Below are 21,312 nucleotides of genomic sequence, written 5' to 3'. Positions count from 1 at the left end.
CAAGATATAGATGGTGAGAGGGCCTCACCATGACATCTGCCATCAAAAATGATCACCCAGACTATTACCTGTGGGCTTATCAATGTACATGAAATCACAGAAATTGCTTCAAAATAAAAGTATTTGTAAATAACTAATCAGTTAATGTTCATATATCATATTGCTTATTTCCAGTATATTAATTTCTGCTACTATTATTAAAACAAACTCCACACTAAAAGTTTTATATTTCTTCTGAAAGAGACCATTTAATAAATCCTCCAATCTAAAGCATGTAAGGTAAGGGATTAAGTACAACCATTATGACAGGTCTTTTCAAAATTTAAATTATGAGGTTTAATGAATTACCTCTTCTTTCTCATGTAGCATTATATGAGCTTTCAGACTGGCTACTCTGGAGAATTTCTTGTTGCACACAGGACACGTAGGATCTTCACCATTGTGAGTACATTTATGAAGTGTCAAGTTGAATTCAACATTAAATGACATCGGACACTGGTCACATCGGTGAGGCTGTTTGTTAAAAGCACAAAAATAAAGACAAAATTCAATCTTCCCATAAGTTACATATACCCTAGGTGACACATATAACCATACAAATCAAAATGTTTAAAATAAAAAAAGAGCAATTCAAGTGCCTACAAAAGATAACGATCCTTAATAATACCAGTCTTAATTATTTTCTCTTCTTTGCATCTCACTACTGAAAATGCAAATACAGCACTTCCAAGAGCATATGGGGAAAGAAGGCAGGGGAGCTAAAGAAAGCAGAGACTCAAAACTGAGACTGTCCAAGAAGAGTGAAGTTAGCAGGAGAGAAGAATGAGCAACACATGGAAATAAATTTTCCTACTTTAACTAAGGTCGTGACCTTCTCCTTAAGCAAAATTAATAATCGAAACAGCAAAGAGCTTATTTTATGCTAGGATTGACTGCTCTTCAGTTGAGATGAGCACAATCAGTTTTCACTCTTTAAGAGCACCTTCACTTTTAGATATAAAGGCTCTTACACAAGTGTGCAATAGCATGGTTTTAACAATATTAACTTCTATTTTTATATATCAACTTTACAACATTGAAACTTGTGTAAGTAGTTCTTTGTACACATGAATTATCATCTCAAAGTTCTACATGTTGTAAAAATTAATCTGTATCTACAGCTACCTCAAACAGTAATAAAATTATTTTTCCATCACACGAAGTAATTTTAGCTTTGTGAAATAGAAAGCAAGGAACAGAAATGAAATGCTTCAGATTACAGATGAAACCCGTAGCAAAAGCTTCATTTAAGAAGTCAGTCCAGTCTTAATCACATGCCTGTATTTTTCTCATTCTTTCCCAAATTTGATTTGTTAGCAGCTAAAGTGATGACATTCATCTACTGACTAATACATACATACTAGATTAGGTTGCTTGACATTATTGAAAAGAGCTACAGGAGACTAGCGGGGTCGAGTTAATCAATATAAGCATTATTTTCTTTTTATTGCTAACGTGTAGAATCAGTTTGCAAATTCAATTAAAAGAAACCCATCTATTTTTTCATCTATTTTATAAAACAAAGAAGATGGCTAAAATTAAAAATTACTGAACTGGAAACTACTACCTAACTAAATGGCATGAAAGTAAGGTCCTGTCTAAAAGGAAACATAAGGAAACATAAAAGAGAAACTTCATAAAACTCTGAGGTCCCCAAGTAGTAATTATTAGTGATGTGATTAAAAAAAACTGAAAATGAAGTCTTGTGTTAGCTTTACTTGTCAGTATATGAAAATATCAATATACAATATCAATATATTGTCTAAGTTTATATCTACTAAAATTCATACCTTGTCATTTTGCTCATGATCCCTCATATGGCGCTGGAACTGGGTCTCTTTTGGAAAAGACAGCAAACAGATCTCACACTTACGGAAGTTAGGTACTTCGTAGGGAAAATTACTGTCCTCTATATTCGGTGTCAGAACATCATCTACAAAACAAGCATCGAAACATTTGTATGAAGTCACATTTCATTTACTTATAATTTATTGTAAAAAACAGAATTCTTTGAAGCAGAATGTATTCAAACTCTTGTAAGATTTTGACTTATACAAGATTCTAACTTCGTGGGATCTTGAAGATCTCAGGCATAAACATTATTGCTTCCATTGACACAGGACCAACAGAATATATCCATCCCTCTAACTAATCACCTTTTTCTAGTAATTTGAAATAAATTCTTTCTGTGCTTCATAAACACCCATCAAGTTTGCAACAAAATAAAATGCTGCCAAATACACTAGGTATGAGTAAGATACTGCCAGGGGTTACTTTTAATAATATGACATGATGTGTTTCTTAAAAAACTTTTTAACAGAACTTAGTCAGGAGTTCTGACTACACAGGTTTTCTGCCCTCCCCCCGCTCCTTTCTCTCTCTCTCTCTCTTTTTTTTTTCTTTAAGAAAAATTTAGGCATCTTTTCTTTCTTCTACTTCTCACAACGTAAAACCTTTTATTAGTTACCTTTACAGTTGTAAAACCAACACCAATGTTTCAAATAGCTGAGAGATGCAATAAACTGCAAGTCAAACTGTGTACACATGAATTCAACGGAGAAAAAAGATTTTTTTTTAATAGACTCAGTCTAAGCCCATGCAGTTTTCTTGCTTTGAACTCCTACAGTCACACAACTTTTGATATACAAGTTGAAAGCTTCTATATCGTCTTGCTCAAATGGCTGAAGTCAGTCCCATAAATGTTTAAGATATCAGGAAAATATTAATCCAAGTAAGCTAAGAACATTTTACACTTGAGAAGATACTGTATTACTAAGGAAGTTATCTTTATTTAAGAAAAACTTTAAGAAAAGCAATTGGCAGGAGGGGTTAAAACATGTAAGATCATTCAAAGCAGTAGTACTAAAATGAAAATAAAAATTGACTCATGCTGCAGATTAAGGACACTGAAGAGAAACCCCATAGAATTCAGTTTCAAACGCTGACACAACTCAACAAAGTGCATCAACAACAGAAAGCAACAGGATGCAAAAGAACGGTAACGTTGATTTTATTATCTAGACACGCAAGGCCTGATGTTTCCCTTTAACAAAGTACTCCTCACCACATATGAAAGAATTAGGCATAGGAAGTAACAACACAACTAGAAATTTACAGCATCCTGTTTACATTTCCTCAGAGGAAACCAAAGATTACAATTCATATAGTATTTCTGCTCAGTATTGCACCTACTGCAAAGTCCCGTCTCATTCAACACACCATTTACAAAGGAAGAAAAAAAAAAAAAAAAAAAGAATCAGTACCTTACATCCTGACCACCTTTTTTTCCTGCTAAAATTCTCATAAATAAACTAAAAAAGCTTGTAGTTGAGGAAGCTCTAGGAAACATTTCAGCACAAGATGTTTTGGGCGAAAAATCACAACTAAAAACAATGTCCTGGGGACTCAGACTTCCCATTTCTGGACTAAGCCGCCCAATTGATTTCTGCTTTGCAAAGTTTAGTTACATGTCTTTCTGTTAGAGAGAAATACTTTGCTTAACCATCACAAATCTTTAACACATATAAACTTAAGCCTACTGCATCCTTTAAAGGACTCTCAACTGTAAATTCATAGTATATGCAGACAATATCAATAACATCCCTGAAATGGTCACAATTTTTCAAAAGCTGAAAACCACAGCTTTAATTACAAGACACTGTCCTTCAAGCGTCCTTGTGATAAACATACCTGAGTAGAATAAAGGGCACAAAATCAGTTTCTGTAAATATTGGCATGACAAGAAAAAGAGAGGTGAAAGAAAAATCTACCCCAATACTTGGACTATATGAAAACATAATGCAAGAAGCTTTCCTTTCCCCTAGAAAAAGGAGTAATTGTTCAACCCCATGAAGGCCTGACCTCTCACTTTAAATTGACAACTGAAAAATGATCCAATCCATGACTTTAGAAAGGCCTTTAAACCTTCTCCATGAACCAAAGAGATGATTATCTTTAAACATTCACTCTCGAGATCAAAGACACCAGACAATATACAAAAACAATGCCGAAGCAATTGAAGTAGCAAAAGCGTAAATTTGAAATAATCAAAGGTGCTAACTTTTCTACAATTTCAAACACACAAAAAGCAACATGCTCACTAGTGTCTGAATAATATTACCAAATTACTTACTTTTTAGGTCAATAACATTTCTATCATTTTTATTAAAATGTGTATCATATCTGTATCAACTGCAATACTGATTATAGGCTATGATTTTTCTTCTGGAAATCAAAAAGAAGTTTAAATTAACTGTATGTTAATGAATAATTAAATATCCTTGTGATGTTTCAACAGAATTTGATAACTAGAAGTGTATGAAATCATACCACCTGATGCAGAAATACACAGGAAGAAGATATTTCAGCTTTTGTTTAAAAAGAAGGAAATGATCACCACTAAAATGAACAGAAAGGTGTAACAAAAGCATAATCTTAAAATATTTCATAGGAAAGAACAGAAAAACAGCCTAAACTTTGGGAAATGAGGAGTTGAGCACATCACACCCCGTGTCGAAGCGTCAGGAGTTTCTCAAGACTAGTTCATGGGTGATCATAAACTCTTGAGCTGCCTGCAAGCCTTTCTTGCCTTCCTAAAGGCCTTCAGACTCCAGGGAAGAAGAAACAGAATGCACACATTTAGAAAATTCATTGCTTATGTCTGTAACATCTTAAGCATTCCTCTTTCAAAGAAAATCTTTGTAACTCTTCCCAAAACCAAACCTTATGCTTTTTTGATCCTATCTTTCATATTGCTAAAGAGCAAAAGAAAGATGTTTGGGAGTCAGGACTGGACCCTAGAATCAGCAACTGAACTGTAAGGTCCAGCTTGACTTGGTAGAGGACTCTTTTTGCAGAAATCCCTAAGGATAAGGCACAGCAAATCAATTTAGGTTAGATTACAGAAATCTTCAAAGGCTCAACTATTGGAAGGTCAGGCTGAAGACTGCTCTAAGTAGTTACAGCCGGTATGAATACAAAAACAGTCCAGTTTGGATTTAAAAGAACTCTGAAAGTTCAATTGTTTCACTTCCACTCAAAGGGCAGGATTGAGATCTAATGTAGATTAAAATGAAAACACAAATTCATTTATTCCTTAACACTATGTCTGAAGTAGCTTAAGGGAAAGATGAGACTATAGTAATCTTTTTTTACTCATATTCTCACTAAAATAGTTTGGTCCTCTATTACCAGCCAAATACTGGGTATTTCTGAGAGTTGCACAGCTCCCTTTTATTAAAGATGCAGGAAGTGACTTTTTATTCTATTCTTCCAGTAACAAGAAGAGTATTCAGAATAATACCCCTACTGAAATCAAGCAGTTGGATAACAGCAACAACAAAACTGTTATGCTGTGTATAGAACTGCGAAGACAGAAAAACAGGAAAGACATTGCCAATTAAAAAAGTAACAAGTAAGCAAGCTATATTTTGACTTTTCAGGCAGGTGTCACAGACTCATAAAGTATGACTTGGGTCTGTCTTCATTTCAATATAAAAATGAAATAAAAGCTTGACAGAGTTTTTTGTTACAAGAATTAATAACCAGGTGAAGACACTATTTACACTGATACCTCTATATCATAGCAAGCCAAAATAATAGCCTATGTTACCATGTTTCAGAGAAACCTGCAATAAAACCCAGTTGTGCAATCATCTTTCCTTAAATCAGAGAAAAAATGCTTTCAAACACATTGGCTTGGATCATGAAACAAGCCAAACACTGCAAAATACTGAATCTATCTGAAAGGCCAATATTTTTCAACACCCAAAACCACACAGATGATGTCAATTCGAGAAGCTGGCAGTGGGGTATGGATCCTATACTTCTAAATGCACTGTGAAATTTATTAATTAAAAAAAACAAAATCAAAACAAAAACAAACAAACTCTAAACTTTCCCTGAGTACCAAAGGGAAACAAACTAAAAATACTGACATATGTGACATAGCATTTGATGGTCACAATTCATCATTCATCAGATTAGCAACCCTATCATAAATGGCTAATATGGTACCTATGCTCTCAGAAAAATATAAATATTAGGTACACAGATTAAGCAATCTATTTATTGTCAGATATACTCTGTCCAGATGAAAACACAAGTCTGCTGTCTGTTAATGAACTAACAGAATGCCATTCAAGTCAACCACACAGAATTAAAAGTTTGAGTTTTCAGTTAGGGAAGACATTAACTGATTAAGCATATAATGTCAACAAAATTACATGAAAAACTGGCATGCTCTTACTCGACAGGAGCTACTTACTGACATCCATAAACAAACACACAGAGAGAAAACACAAAATGAATATCAGAGTAACAAATGCCCTGGAAAGTAAGTGATTCTTTCAGGTCTGCACACTACAACAAATGATAAACCTCACTGAACAGCTGCAAAGTTTAAACCACTGCTATTTATTAATATTAACTGCATGGAAACAGTGCCAAAGCTACTGTCATTTTCCATTTTTTTTTTGCAATGTGCGTGTTTGTCTAGTTGCAAGATAAATCAACCCTATTCCTTCACAGCTTGAGAGAGACAGTCAAGTGTCAATACAATTAAACTAAACAGGGAGCACTTAGCTCATTATGCACTGTCCAACATACATTTTGTCTGTATTCTTAGTTTGTCCAAAGTGCCCAAAAACACCAGAATCAGATTTGCAAAGTACCTATCAATGATAATAAACTTGCAGTTTAAAGACAAACTTATTTAAATGCTCTTAATGTTACAACCTTTAAGTTCTTTTCACATTAATTGTCCCTCACAGAGCAGCAGCAATCAAGCTTCGGGGCAACTCGGCTACTTCTGCGATACAGCCTCCGTGAAAACTTGACCTCGGGAGCTGAGTCAGCAAGCAGGTGCTCTCTGCTATAAGCCACTGATGACAACTCAGTGTGGAAGGAGGAAGACAGAATTAGAGCGCTCCCAACTCTTCCTTATGTAAGCAGCGCTGTGCCTCATGGCAGCCTGCAATCCTCTCTGCAAGGCGCAGATGGACTCATTCAGCTGTAAACGCAGCACAGCCTTATTAGATCTCTAATAGTCTACTCGCATCCAACTGAGAGGACACTGCGAATACAACACTCAAGCTTGCGGAATTAATGGCTGAAAACTTGTCACTGAAGTTAAATGGCAGCTGGCAAGTTTAGGGACAAAAGGGTCTGACCCTATCAAAACCTATTTACTAATTTACGAGTGGAAAGAAAGTGGTAGGACAAGAGAACAAAGCAGGGATGGCAATATTGATGCTTCCTCATACTACACTTGAAGTCGTAGAACACAAACGATAAAACATTTTGCTTAGTTCTGCAAACATAAAAGAATCAGGTTAGTTTAAACCTAGCTCAGCACTCAAACAAAAACAATAAACAGTCATTCCTCATAACTTCCAACGGGAGGAGCAGGGGAAAGACAACTCTCAATCCATGTATCAGACCACAATCCAGAAATTAAGATTTGCTCCTATAAGGTAGTTTTATAATGTTTTGGTCAATAATCCATCTGGAATTTAAAGCAGTACCAGTCCAGATGCTTAGCTTCCAGGGGCACACTGCTGAGATGGATGTCCAGGTGCCAGTTGCTCCGCATTTGCCACCACAAAGCAGCCGCACTCCTTTCAGGACCGCAGAAGCCACACTGATGCGCTGCAGGCAGCGGGGAGGCCTGACAGAACACAGAATTAATAGCTCCAGCGTAGCTGGTTAAATGCTAAATAGATTGCACTGGGTCTGGCTGGGATGGAGTTAACTTTCTTCATAGCAGCCCATATGGTGCTGTGTTTTAAATTTGTGACTGAAACAATGCTGGTAACGCACCAATGTTTTAGCTGTTGCTGAACAGTGCTTGTACAGCGTGAAGGCCTTCTCTATTTCTCACTCTGCCCCCACGATGAGTAGGCTGAGGGTGGGAGAGGTGGGAGAGGACAGCTGACACAAACTAACCAAAGGGATGTTCCGTGCCATGCAACATCATGCTCAGCAATACAAGCTCGGGGGTAGTCCTCCCAAGGTAGTCTTTGCTCAGAGACTGACCGAGCAGCAGTCCGCTTGTGAGAGGTGGTGAACGTTTGCCTTGGCGCCACTTGGCTGGGATTTTTTGTTGGTTGGTTGGGTTTTTTTTACTTTTTTCCTTCATTTACTAAACTGTCTTCATCTCAACCCGCAAGCTTTTTCTTGCTTTTGCTATTCCAATTCTGTCTCCCACCCTACTGCAGGGGGAAGTGAGTGAATGGCTGGAAGGTGCTTAATTGCTGGCCAGGGTCAACCCACCACAGAGATATACCATCCACATCATCCTAATCTACAGATAACTGAAAACTGGCATTTCCTTAACTAACTCTGATAGCTTCATCTGACATTCAGGTAAATATTGCTATATTTATTGCTAAATATTCCAAAACAGGAGTTTCACTTTTCTGACAGCTGCATATGAATATACCAAGCTAGCATTTTTCAGCTGTTTGTTTTCATATGATTTGGATGTGTCGCACTTGAGACCTCGACCCTTTCCTGTGCCCAGCCACTACACTGTTAACAGAAATTACAGAATGAACTAAATGATTTGCTAGATGATCTTCCCTCTCCCCGAGAGGGAACACAATCCAACTACAGCAGAAAAACTCAAAATAAAGACATGAGAGCTCTCGAATAGAAATTTAATTATATTCAGAAGCACTTAATGCATAGGAATGAATGAGGTATGAAGGTATGAGTGCAACTGCAATAAGGATTAAAATAATGAGGACCTGCAATCAGCAGAAAGCTACGGAGAAGGGACAGAACAAGGGATGAAGTTATCACACAGCTGTAACTTAAACACAGGTTATTTAACTGCATAGATTACTGGGGAAAAGGCACAGACATATTTCAACTATAGTGAGGAACTAGTGTGGAAATAAAGTACATCAGTGTAATCTAAGTCTATCTTCTTGCTGAGACCCAACATACCCCTCACACATAAACTTAATATTGTTACTGCAGAACAGTGAGATGACCAAACAAAAGTATCACTATTAAAGCCTAAAGATTACCTTTTCTAAGGAAAAAGTTTGAGGAGTTGTCCCTCCTGCATGTTTTAAAAAGGAATTACCTGTACCTATCGTATTTAAAAGATTTAGCCCACATCACAGAAGCAGTACCACAACCTCTTCATTCTTGCCTGCATAACATCACTCACCTATTCTTCTCTTGTCGGTTAGAGGTCACCCTGTAAAACCCTAGTGCACAATACTAAAATAATCCACATAATATAAATTCAGGGAAGACTTAACTGGTGAGTTCGAGTTGTATTTTTCTTCAATAATACAAAACGGGAATGTAAAGCCTCAGAACTGACTTCCCTCTAATTCAGTATACCCATACCCTAACTGATGCTCGAGGACTGACAGGCAGCAAACAAAACAGAGCCAGTTCTGCAGAGGCAGACTTAAAGCTACATTGCCTTCTCTGTGTTTCTTATCTGTGTGTATTTAATATTTACCACTCCTCATATGTGAATTCTGTTAAAATTCATGCCCTCTGAAGGCACAAAATACTCAGTTTTAACTGCACTCATAAAGGAATTCAGTTTAAACTTGTGTAGAAGTAGCTTTTGAGTTTAAGTATAGAACATACACTCTAGGCTTAAAAACTGCTTCAGTACACCCTGCAAATACTTCACTTTGCTGTTCAAAAAAATTCCTCTTCTGCCATTTGAAAATGATCAGACAGTTGTGAAAGTCAAAACTGCTCATTTCATGTTGCTGCTATTCAAACAGTGACAAGCAGCACTGGTACAAATAGAAAGGACGTTCACTATGGGGAAGGAAAATTTAGAGGAAGAAAAGATGACTGAGGGTGCAAGAACAGTTATAGAGTCCTCAAAATTCTTCTCATACACCTGAAATAACAACAGAAATAGCAAAGCAGTGACTACTAACTCATGGTGACAACTACACATTTACTGGGACAAACAGAAATTAGCAGAAAGAACCACTGACAAAGTCTCAAGTTTTCACCGGACCTACAGAAAACCCTTGTCCACTATAGTAGCTAATAAAGTAGCCATAAGCACCCAAAATATTACTCTGGATCTATAACAAATATGTCTTCCAACATCGTCTTTTCATTAGCTATCTAACTGAACAGTACAAGCCTGGTATTTATTTCAATTCCAGCTTAATAGCAACTCTTCATTGCTAAATTCTAATTAAAACAAAGAGTTGAGTACGATTTTTCAAAATAACATCCCTACAATATGAAGCCTACCATATTTTTAAAAACTTTTCTCACAGCAAAATCATATTGCACCTTCCAAAACACTTGTGTGTTTCAAGGCTTTTTCTTTTCAATTTTCAGGCACTTCTCCCAAGCTCCAAAAATATTTAAAATTACCGTTGTCTATTACGCTAATATCTTAAAGAAAGCATACGAAGAATATGTTATGCAAAGTCAGTTAGTAAAACTAAAAGTAAAGGCAACAGTTTGAGGGATTATTACTAAGAAGGTATCGCCAAGATATCCAAGCTTAAATCAGAGAAATAAATATATTCAGAAAGGGGCATGAGAAAACATATACCAATATAAACAGAAGACAATAATGTTACCCTGCATGTTTTATTTGTGCTACCTTAGCTGCACAACAGCAGTGGAAATTGCTTTCTAGTGTCTTACAGAGGCTCCTAAGGGAACAGAGTAAACAGAACTGCCCCTCAGCCGGTGGTTCTCAAATGAACGCTGGCAACGATGCACAACAGACTACAGAAAATTCACATGGCCTAAAACTCTGACACAGTTCAAATGCTGTAATGCGGGTTACTTAGAACCACAGCAGCCACACTGGAAACTCTGAGGCCACACACGTGAATAATTCTTTTTTAACTTCCTTCTCAGGATAGAGGCTAGATCACGAGAACCTGTGTAAAATGTATTATTAGTGTTTTAACACCAATTATGTGTTAAGAGCTGCTTGTCCTTTTCTTTCTTTAAAAACATCTGCATGGAGTAGTATTTTCTCTAATGCATTCTTCTTGTTTCATATATATTCAAGGTCTCACGCTGAAATTTTCAGACAGGCAAGAGCCAAGGACCTGCCGCACCTCTGTGAAAGGATTTGCTCTACAACCACTGCTAAGCAGCCAGAGCAAGAATCAAGAAGCAGCAAAATCCCAAATCACAGACGATGAGCTCTTTTAAGCTTCTTGAGAATCATACCCTATACTTCCATCCACCTCAAAAGAGAATCACAGAATGGTTAAGGGTGGAAGGGACCTCTGGAGGTCATCTTGTCCAGCCCCTCTGCTCAAACAGGGCCACCTAGAGCCAGTTGCGCAGGACTGTGTACAGATGGTTTCTGAATGTCTCTATGGAAGGAGACTCCACAACTTCCACATGTAACCAATGCCAGTGCTCAGTCACCCTCACAGTAAAAAAGTGTCTCCTTACGCTCAGGCAGACCCTCCTGTGTTTCAGTTTGTGCCCATCAGAGAGGTCAATTTGAACAGTTCAATTAAGTTTATTTAAAAAAAAAAAAAAAAAAAAAAAAGATAATCGCAAGACATTTTTGGGAAAAAACTACCAATGCAAAAAAAGTCCTCTTAGAATAGCGGCCACTGAGGTCAAGATATTGTTTTGACTATTGCTGCCTATAGTTCAGGTTTTTATTTAACATATTTAATTTTCCTAGAACAAAGAACATGTTCTAGTATGTGACACGCGTGGTGATTAAAGAAGTCTAAGGAAGCTGCACAACAAAACATTACTGATTCACCTTTATTTTCTTTGAAACAAAGCTGTATTACCACAAACATACAGACTGTACAACTACAGAGAGCAACACTTCTCTGCCGTGAAAGTCATTAGCACACCAGGGTTATAGGAATTCTGAGGACCATACTGAAAAGGAACAAAACCTAAAAACGTACAATTTCCTAAGCAAAAGACACGTACTTTATTTTTGTAAACAGCTATTTTCTGAATAAAATTCCTCCTGCCAAAAGTGAAGCCTATGGAATTCACAACCAGTTTTCAAAGTCTGTCAGCCTGTACCTTAACGGGACAAAAAGCCAAATGTCCTGAGAACATAAATTTCCCAAGCTGTCCTGCTCAGCCAGAGCTTCTTCATTTATGACCTTCTTTTAGCCACATATAAGTGTAGAAAAAAAGTGACGCTTGCCAACACTGACTTTGCTGTTTTCCCAAACTGCTGAAATCTCAAGGACCAAAGACTCCACAACCCACAATATTTGCCTATACAGGGCAAGAGTCCTTGCAATTGCAGACTGCAGAAGTCTCTGAATCTGTGGTAGCCCCAGACCCTGTAATTCTAAACTGCTGTCTGCAATCAAACTCTCTCTATGAAACAATTTCACTGATAAATTAGCAAATTTCTTCTTAAAAAAATTAAATACATGAAAAATACTACATATGATCAAACTCACAGTAAGTCCTGTCAGCCATACCTCTTACCATAGGAAGGGTCTAAGACCCAAGGTCCAACTACAAGCAAAAGGGATACAGCTACTTGGCACTTTTCCTGGACAGCTTGTCTCAGTCTTGCTCTTTTTCTTTCATACATCATGCCATTATTATAGAAGCTTACATGCATATGATACATGTGTACCCTTGCAAGAACTACTAGAGAATTAAGTAGACATTTTAGTTAAAATAAACTTTACAAAAACCCTTCAGCTTCCAAAACTGGTAACAGCCAAAGCTCTTTGGGTTCTTTACACACTTATTATTTAGTGTTCAAAAGCTGAGGTCAATGGCTCCAACAAAAAAATAAAACACAATAAAAGCTTCTGCTAGGAACCTGGGGACCATTTAGCTTTCCATACTGCAGAAAACATTTTATCCAGTTTCCCAACACTCATGTAACAGTACAGCATTATTTCTCCTTTGCCTGCCAGCACATTTCAATTCTACAAAAAGTAGTCTACAGAAGGCTCACCTACACATTCCTCTTGAGGAGCCAGAGCTCATCTGCAAGCATTCAGAAAACCAGACATTCTAAATATATACTGGAAATATTAATTAGCTGACTTTTAGTGACTGAAATAACCATGGTATTTAAATGTTTTATGAAATCTCTCCCCGTTCTATGTGGTAAAAGAAAAAAAAAAATCTACTGCTGCATGCTTGTGCTGAAAGAGAAGTCACTGATGAGGGTTTCAGGTCTACCTGAAACACAGTATTTTTGCAGTTTGTGGGCTTTATTTAGATATTACTCACAGATCCCTAGTAACCTCAGCAGGAATGAACTACACAAAAGAGCCCTAAAACTCACTAGTTATATACCGCTGTCAAAAAAACCCAAGCCCATCAAACCAATCCCGCCCTTTAGTATCCTCTAGTCATCAACGACACTAAAATGCAAGCAAAGATTTAAAAATTAAAAGTGTGAGACAGCGAACACACGTTCGGGAAAGAAAACCAGTTCTTTTTTATACATATACTCACAAAGAAAACGACTACATAGGTGTTTTTTTAAAGCCTCAAAAACATGAAAGCTCTCCTTCTTGTAATCAGAGAGACGGAAGAGTTGAACCGTATTTTCACGCGTTTATCATCCTTTATTGGAAGCTCTCGTTAATTTGGCCCGGGGGGAGGGGAGGCAGTGCGAGGGGAAGGAGGGGAGCGGCGGAAGGACTCGGCAGCCTTCCTGTCCTGCCTGCCGCAAGCCCGCCCGGGCTCTTCCTCCGGCCCTCGCCGCCTCCAGCCAGCCCGGCGCCGGGACCTGCGCCGGCAGAACCCGCACCGCGGCCGGAGGACGAGGAAGGCAAGGCCGCCGGCCTGGGCCGAGAAACCCTTCTCCGCCGGCGGCCTCGCCGCCCGCCCCACCACGGGGCGGCAAGCGAAGGCAACGGCCGCTCCGCGGGCGAGGGGCCATTGCAGCCGCCGCTGCCGCTCCCCGAGCGGGAGGCGGGAGGCGGGAGGCTGCGGGCGGGTGGCGGGGCTCGGCGGGCCGAGGCGGCTCCCCTCCGCCGGGCCGTGTGGGGCGGCGGCCGCTGCCCGCCCGGTATCATTCCGCAGGGCCGGGCCAGGCTCCCTCCCCTCCGCCCTCTCGCCTATACACTCGCACAATAGACCCGGCCTTCCTCCCCCATATCCGGGGACTATATGCGGAGCCCGCGGAGGCTTTTCGCCTTCTGGCGGCTCCCCAGCCTCCAACCCCCGGGCGCCTACCGCGCTGGCCCGGCCGCCCTGTTTACCTGACGCGGTGCCGGCCTCGCTACTCTCCCTGCTGGGTTTGGGAGGCCGCCCCCTCGGCATGGCTGCCCCCTCCCTCCCCCCTGCCCCCCCCCCCCAGCGCGCGCACACACACACACTTGGCAACGGCGGAGGAAGCGGCGGTTGGTGAAAGGGGACGAGGGGGCGGGGACGGGAGAGCGAACCCGGCCCCTACACACGGGCCGCTCGGCGCGGCGGGAGTACGGAGGCACCGGGGCGGGGGGGGGGACTGGCGCAGGCGCACACGGGCCCGGGGCGGCGGCGGCGGGGAGTGTAAGAGGGGCGAGCGGGGAAGAGGGGAACTCACGGCAAGGCCGGGCGGCGCAGGCGCAGTGAGCGCCTCGCCAACGCGGGGGGGGGGTACGCGGCGGCGTGAAAGAGGTCGCGGAGGGGCGGTGGCGGGGAGGCTCGGGTGCGCATGCGCCGGCGGCGTGCGTGCGGCTGGGGGGTTGGTACATCCGGGGGCGGCGGCGCATGCGCCGGGCGGCGGTGGGGGCCGCGCCCCGCTGGGGCTGGGCCTGAGCCCGTCGGGGCCTCCGGTCTTACCGGCTGCGGGGCCGGCGCGGCGGCCTACGTGCGGGTCGCTCCAGCAGCAGGGACGAAGTTTCCCATTCAGAGCACAGAAACAGGCGGGGCGGGCTTCGGTCGGCTTCGGCCAGAGCCGCGGCGCCGTTCCCTGGGGGCGATCGTTCCCCGCCTTCCCTTCTTGCGCCCTACGGGAATTCTGGTTTTAGCCTGAGCGGTGCACAACGTGTGCACGGCGGGCATGGGGCTCGCCCCGGCCCCCGAGGCGCGTTTGCCTGCAGCACGAATCCCTGTCGGGGCTGGTGAGGTTTGCTGCTTAAATACTTGTCACATTTCTGAGCTCTGCTGCCTGAATCATGTACTGCGTGAGGAGGTCTTTGGGGGGGGGGGGATCATAAAAGATCACTGGATCATTTAATAGCAGGTTTTGGGTATCATAAGCCATACTACTTAATTTTGCCACCTATAACTTGTGTGCATTGGAAGTGTGCCCTCTGGAAAGGTATCGGTAAAGATGGAGATGGTTTTATTGATAGCTTGTTCCAGTGCTTCATGGCTCTCATTGCCTCCAGAGGCATTGCTATATGTCGTCTTTGAATTTGTAGAGCTGCAGTTTCTAAAGTGAGATTTTTGTTACACCTCTTCCTTGCTGAATAAAACTTCTAATACAAAACACTTGCTTTTGATGGGTGACTTGAATAATCTTTTTTCATCATCTGAATAGTTTGACCTATTTAAGATTCTAAAGCTTTCTCTGAGTTACGTTTTCTTTCTGCACCTTTTAATTTTTAAATATCCTTCTAAAAAGGGTATATTTCTGTACAAAGGGAACTCGTATGAGAATACTGCCTACAGTGATAAACCCTCTTTTTTTGTTTTTTTTTGGCTACTCAGTCTTTCACCCAAAGATTGATCCAAAACCCGCTTGCCACTGAACGAGGTTGCTGTTGCTTAGTTGCTCAACTGTTAAAATGCTCACGTTCTTCTCACTGCTTTTCAGGATATCCCTTGTTTCCTTCCACCATCCCATACAGCCAGCACCTGGCAGGTTTCTTTGTTTCAGACCATACAGTGATTCAGTAGCTGGCATTAAAACATTTAATATGATGTAGGCTTAGTTAAACAAGCTGGATGACCCTGTCCTCATTTATTACATGTATTACTTTAATGTCACTTTCTGCAGTCTCTGCAAATAGTATTAAGCAGGTACTTCAGATCACTGATGAAAAAAATAGGGCAGGCCGGGTAGCGATACCTGTAAACTACAGTCGCAAAACATTACTTAATAGTTTTCTGATCGTTGAATGTTAATTACCACTTTGTTAATTCATTTATCTTGTTCTGTTGCAAATGTATGGAGCTATTTTTTTCATCAGTTCTAAGTTAAATGCCTTTGAGATACCTAATTAAATTACATCTAAAAACTCGCCTTTAGCTATGAAATTTAATCGTATCAAAGACTGAAATCAGGTCTTTGGAATGCAAGGTTTCACTTCTTCCTGAAGGCTAAGGTTGGGTAAGCAATATTTAGGTAATTTCTTATACTATCTGCCAGTAAAAAGTGTACTGTATTGAATTTTCTCTGGAGAAGTGCAGCGTTGGAGCATAAATATGGAAAGGAGGACTGAAGCTGCTGTGACCCTTGCCTGGGGCTCCTGTGGGCCGACTGCTCACTACAGCCCAGCTACCGGCAGGGAAAAGGCAAAGAACAGCAGTGGCCTCTGGTGGTTATAGACTGGTTCTGTGCTGAAAGTTAAGCTTGCCGGTCGTTTCAGCAGTGAACTACAAGTACATGAGACAAGGTCACAGCTGTTCACGTGGTTTCAGTTAGACCCTAGGGACAGGACTCAAAAACAAAGACCCCCAACTGAATCAGTATCTAGAAAAACTTTGCACAAGCTCATTATTTTAACTACTTCTGATTTTGGTCTAACTTTGTTACGAGGATTATCTGTATTTTTTTCTTGAGGTCTTCTGCTTTAGGATTAAGAACTTTGAATCGTGAGTTTTGTTTCCGTTTTGAACTGCTGTACACTTTACAGGAATGTAAGGGGGATTGTATGTGCAGGCAACTTCTGTCTATACTGATAGTATGGAAATTGCACCTCATTTTTCAAGTCTAATGCAAAACCCAACTTTAATTTCTATTTTAGCTTTTCAGTGTTATTGTTCCCTGCATGTCTTTCAGTGTTCAGCAGCAGTACAATCATCGTTAATTTTGTACTGCAAAAGTCTGTGCATCAGCTGTTCCAAATTTATGTGGTAGGTTTGTCATTGCCTATCAGTCTTCTAACACTTCTGCATCACTCTCTCATTCAGTACAAACCTATCTCTGCATAAAAGTAGAAAAGACATGAGATTTTACTTCACATCCTCAAGGAGCCTGTGGTACTGGGAGACAAATAACGGTTCACGTAGAGTATATGGAATAGGTGTTGAAGATCGTATGAAAATGACTTTGTATTAGTAAGGAAATCCAGTGGTAAATCATATGCTTAAAACACTGGCTTTACAGCCATTTTCAGTCTATTGAAGCTGTTTAATCTCTGTGTAATTTCCCTTCTTTGTCTATGTGATTGACGTAATATTTTTCACCTGCGCTTTGCAACTCCTGCAAGAAAGGCACTGCATGCATAGCTAAAACCGTTGCTCTGCTTGTTAGTGAATCTATTGTCTACATTTGCAGAGATGCTGATATTTCAAAATATTTAAAACTTTTTATTATTTACAAAATACAACATAACCTATTACAGTATTTCTCTAAAGTCTCTGGCGTGACCCTAGAGGTGCTACACAGGAAAATTCTCAGTTTTGGGGTGTGCCCTAGCATTGCAACCCAGTGCCTTCTCAGGTGAGAGCCTAGCAGACCATTATTCATGCTCTGCTGTCCATGCAAAGGAAACATGGGTCTGTTCCCCAGATGGAATCTGTAACGTAATACAGAGAGTGCTAGATGGTTGGCCTTTAACTCTTTCTATCATTAATTTTATCTGATATCACTAATTTCTAGGAAGAGAAGCAGCTATAGTGTCAGCCCTTAAAATATGCCACATTAAAAGTTATGCCTGTTTTTTATCTACGGATGAAGAATATGGCAACAGAGAGAGTAAGGCTAACGCAAGGCCACAGAACAAGTTGAACTCTAGGTTTTACAACCAACTAGTAGTACTAGATGTGCTACTAAATTTTAAGGCAAACTGATGCAATCCGATGAACCGTCTCAGTAAAGCTACTTACTAAGTAGGGTACTATTTACTGTTAGAGTTGTCACACCCTTACTGTTGTAAGATACTATTTTCAATGGCTTATGCCTTCGCCACACTTGAACTGTTTGGACTAAAATTCCTATGCTAGCTGGCTAACTTCAGTTTGGGTTTGATTGATTTGAACAGACTGCTTCTATTTTTCAGATTACATTTCAATCTTTTTTTTTAAGAGGGCACATAAAATTATTTGCTGCACTCACCAGTGAAACCAGGGATTGAAAATTTTGACTCTAGCATGAATTTTAAGTCAGGATGAGTCCGTTACTCTCCCCAATAAAACTTCAAATTTATCCTTTTTATATATGTTTCAACAAATTGATTAGAATGTGCTCAATAATTTTGTTTTGTTTTGTTTTCATTTTAAGGACCTGGGTCATGTAACAGCTCTCTGCCCATGTTTTCGAAGCTGGGGCAGCACAGTACTTTCCCTGAGTTAAAGCTGTAGGTGTGTAGTATTCCAGGTTGGCAAATCCCTCCACAATTTGCTTAAAATCATGACATTTAAATAAGTATAACACCTTTTGAATTCTCATGGCTTAGCTTTTGCATGTCTGAATGCTTGTGAACTATAAACAAACGTACTTCTAATTAATGTGTTTTTGAATCATGGTTTGACTTTAGGCAATGGCATTTTAAGAAAAAACATTGCAATTTTCCCAGCGTGATGGAAATACCGATACACCAAAGTAGTTCTGTGTTCAGCCAGAGGTGAGAGAAATAAAGGGGATCGCAATATCCTACATACACAGTATAGCCAGGCCTCCATAGAAGAGTGTTTCGATAGCTATACCAGCACATTTGCCTGCTGTAGGCACAAAACAGTAAATACACTTAGGACTGACTTATACCTGTTGCCAAAATGAAATAAGCTGTACCAGGAAGAGCAACTTTATGCTTACAGAACATAACCTGAACTAGAACCTGCAGTAATGTGGAAATGTCAACAAAAGCAGCAATCTTCTCTCATATTACTATAATAGCAAAAGCTAGAATAGACCTGGTGTATATTTACCGTCTATGTAATTGTTAAAATTATACGCTGTGAGAACTGCAGTATACATTTTGTATGAAGGATTTCACTAAAGAAGTAGTTTTCTAATGTTAACATATTGATTTCCAAGGAAAGAGAAATGTTTTCTGCTTTGCTGGGTTGGTTTGTTCATTTATCAAAGAAAGGGTGCCTCCTACTCCTTGTTGTATTGCTTTTGTGTGGCTAAAGGACTTGGGTTTCCAGCCCTGTCAACTCGCTTGCTTATAAAGGTGCTTCTAAAGGTGCTATAGCTGCATGCACAGTTCAGTATTTTAAGAGAGAATTCAGTATAGTGAGGTAGTATACTGTCGTACTATAGTATATTGAGATAGTACAGCTGTATTTTAATATGTATTTCACATTTAGGTGAAATCTTAGTGTATTTTGAGACCGGGACCACTAGTCCAATAAGAACAACGCTGAGTCTAGCAGCTTCTTTTAACGTATGCTACTGAACTTAGATATCTCACGTCTGACTTTCACCTGCTGCCAGCTGGGCACTAAAACTGATCATCTAAAGGACAGAAATCACATTCGTTATCGATGTTGGAGTTATAATTGGATAGCTATGAATTCCTACAAAACCATGTTATCGAGGTTGGCTCCTCCACTGGGATTTAAAGGCTCATTCCATGTTTAAAACTGAACACAGATATCACAATTTTCTCGTGCGGCTTTCCTAAATGTGCAGTTACTACTATCACATTGATCAGTCTGAGGCTCTATGATTAGAGCTGTGTCTTTTCTATTGCATTTGATTCTCCCATTTTTCTTCTATTTATGTAATATATACCCCGTAGGGCAGGTACTCCACTGGCTGCAGTGTATTTTCTGTTTGTGGGTGTAACATGCCTGGAAAACGTTCCAGTCCTTCAAATACAACCTGCTAATCTTCCAGCAGCTTTGCTGCAGGCATGCCATAGCGTATTATCTGTTCTAGATGGTATGAGGTGTTGGTTTTTCTTTGCTTTTGAATCTGTTTTAAATAATTTGTCATAAACGTACTCTAAGAAGTTTCGTGATTTCTTTTAGTGACGTTAGTTTCTGTGTTGTCTGTGCTACCTGAAATTGCAGCCTCTAAGCTTTCTCTGTATGTTTTCTTTGTGCGTCCTGTTTTGGGGTAATTACATGATCCTTGTGGTTTTATGATCATGCATTCTGTAATTGTAATCTGTCTTTTTGTGGTTGCAATTTTGCTCTCTATTCTCAAGTAATAATATAGGAGTCTTCATAATCCAGGTTCACTGATGCCTTGCTGTGTACTTGGCATTTAATTTCCTGTTTGTATGGTGCCTCGTCTTGTTGTCTTATGATAGGCTGAGGTTTATGTTTTCTGTTTTATGTTGCCTTTTTTTTCCCTTCCTCCTCTCCTCTTTCCTCTCCTCTTCCCTCTCCTTTTTCCTTTTCCCTTGTCTACAAGCTTTGGCATGATAATTTCTTCTGCTACAAGTGTATGACCCCAGACAGAAGGTCCGTCCATCATCTTATTTTTCTTCAGAGTACACAATGAGCGATTTTATGTGATCTTGTAATTTCTTTGTCTACTCTGCTCTGTATTGCTTTTTGATGTTTTTTTAGTGTCAGGGGTGGGTTCTTGGGCAGGCTTTTTGCTGTGTTCCTGTGCTTCTCTTATGTTACATGCCAAATTATCTCTGAGACTGCTCTGTTGGAGAGTTGCTGTCCATATTGCACTTGTCTGCATCTCTTCATAATGTTAACATGGAGCTTTTGCATATTTTCATTTAATCTCCTGGAGCTTCATTCCTATTTCTAATTTATGAGGATTTTAATCCAACAATTACAGAATTCAGCTGTCTTATATAATTCAGAAATGTACTGGTCTGTTACTTCCCCAGATTCTTGACTGCAGGTTTTTTTTTAAAAAAACCAAAAAAGTTTCATGAGTTCTTGAGAGAATGTAAAATCCTAGAAGGCCTCTAAAACGTGAACTTCCCCGGTCTTCTCTTGGTATATCCAGATGCTGGGGGAATATGTAGTAGTCTTTACAAGTAATGACCAAGATATGCCTTTTCAAATGCATTCCTACATCCATTTTGTTGTAAAGAGTGCCCAGTTACTAAGCGCATTATCTTTGTGCCTACAATGAGTTCATGCTTTCACGTATATGCAAGAGTAAACTTGTTTCTGACACGTGCACATTTCAAATGTTGAAAGAAAGAGTACAGGCTCAGGACTTCATTCTGCCCTCCACATATAAAGACCTCTCCTGCAAAACAATTT

At 40.0% G+C, this 21,312-nt stretch overlaps 1 protein-coding gene across 14 annotated transcripts in view; it reads right to left on the bottom strand.

Annotated features, from left to right (window-relative positions):
• ZNF236 (zinc finger protein 236) overlaps nt 1-14,590 on the bottom strand; it is an 84,184-nt gene extending 69,594 nt beyond the window's left edge. For 9 of the 14 annotated variants that reach the window (XM_087757899.1, XM_087757909.1, XM_087757975.1 and 6 more), the window contains exons 1-3: nt 14,232-14,293; nt 1,830-1,972; nt 349-513 (exon numbers count right to left, since the gene is read on the bottom strand). In XM_087757899.1, coding sequence (XP_087614025.1) covers nt 349-513; nt 1,830-1,972; nt 14,232-14,292 — 369 coding nt within the window. In that variant the 5' untranslated portion in view covers nt 14,293. Of the gene's footprint in view, nt 1-348; nt 514-1,829; nt 1,973-7,562; nt 7,706-14,231; nt 14,294-14,346; nt 14,501-14,557 lie in introns of those variants that run through there. The other 5 variants (XM_087757927.1, XM_087758000.1, XM_087757967.1 and 2 more) reach the window with 4 other exon arrangements.
• Between the last annotated feature and the right edge of the window lie 6,722 nt (nt 14,591-21,312).

The sequence above is a fragment of the Nipponia nippon genome, unplaced genomic scaffold, assembly GCF_047370975.1.
Source record: "Nipponia nippon isolate SJK-2023a ecotype South Korea unplaced genomic scaffold, ASM4737097v1 scaffold_1, whole genome shotgun sequence".
Taxonomy (NCBI): domain Eukaryota; kingdom Metazoa; phylum Chordata; class Aves; order Pelecaniformes; family Threskiornithidae; genus Nipponia; species Nipponia nippon.
Note: the sequence above shows the minus strand (reverse complement) of the source record. Positions and strands in the feature narration are given on the sequence as shown.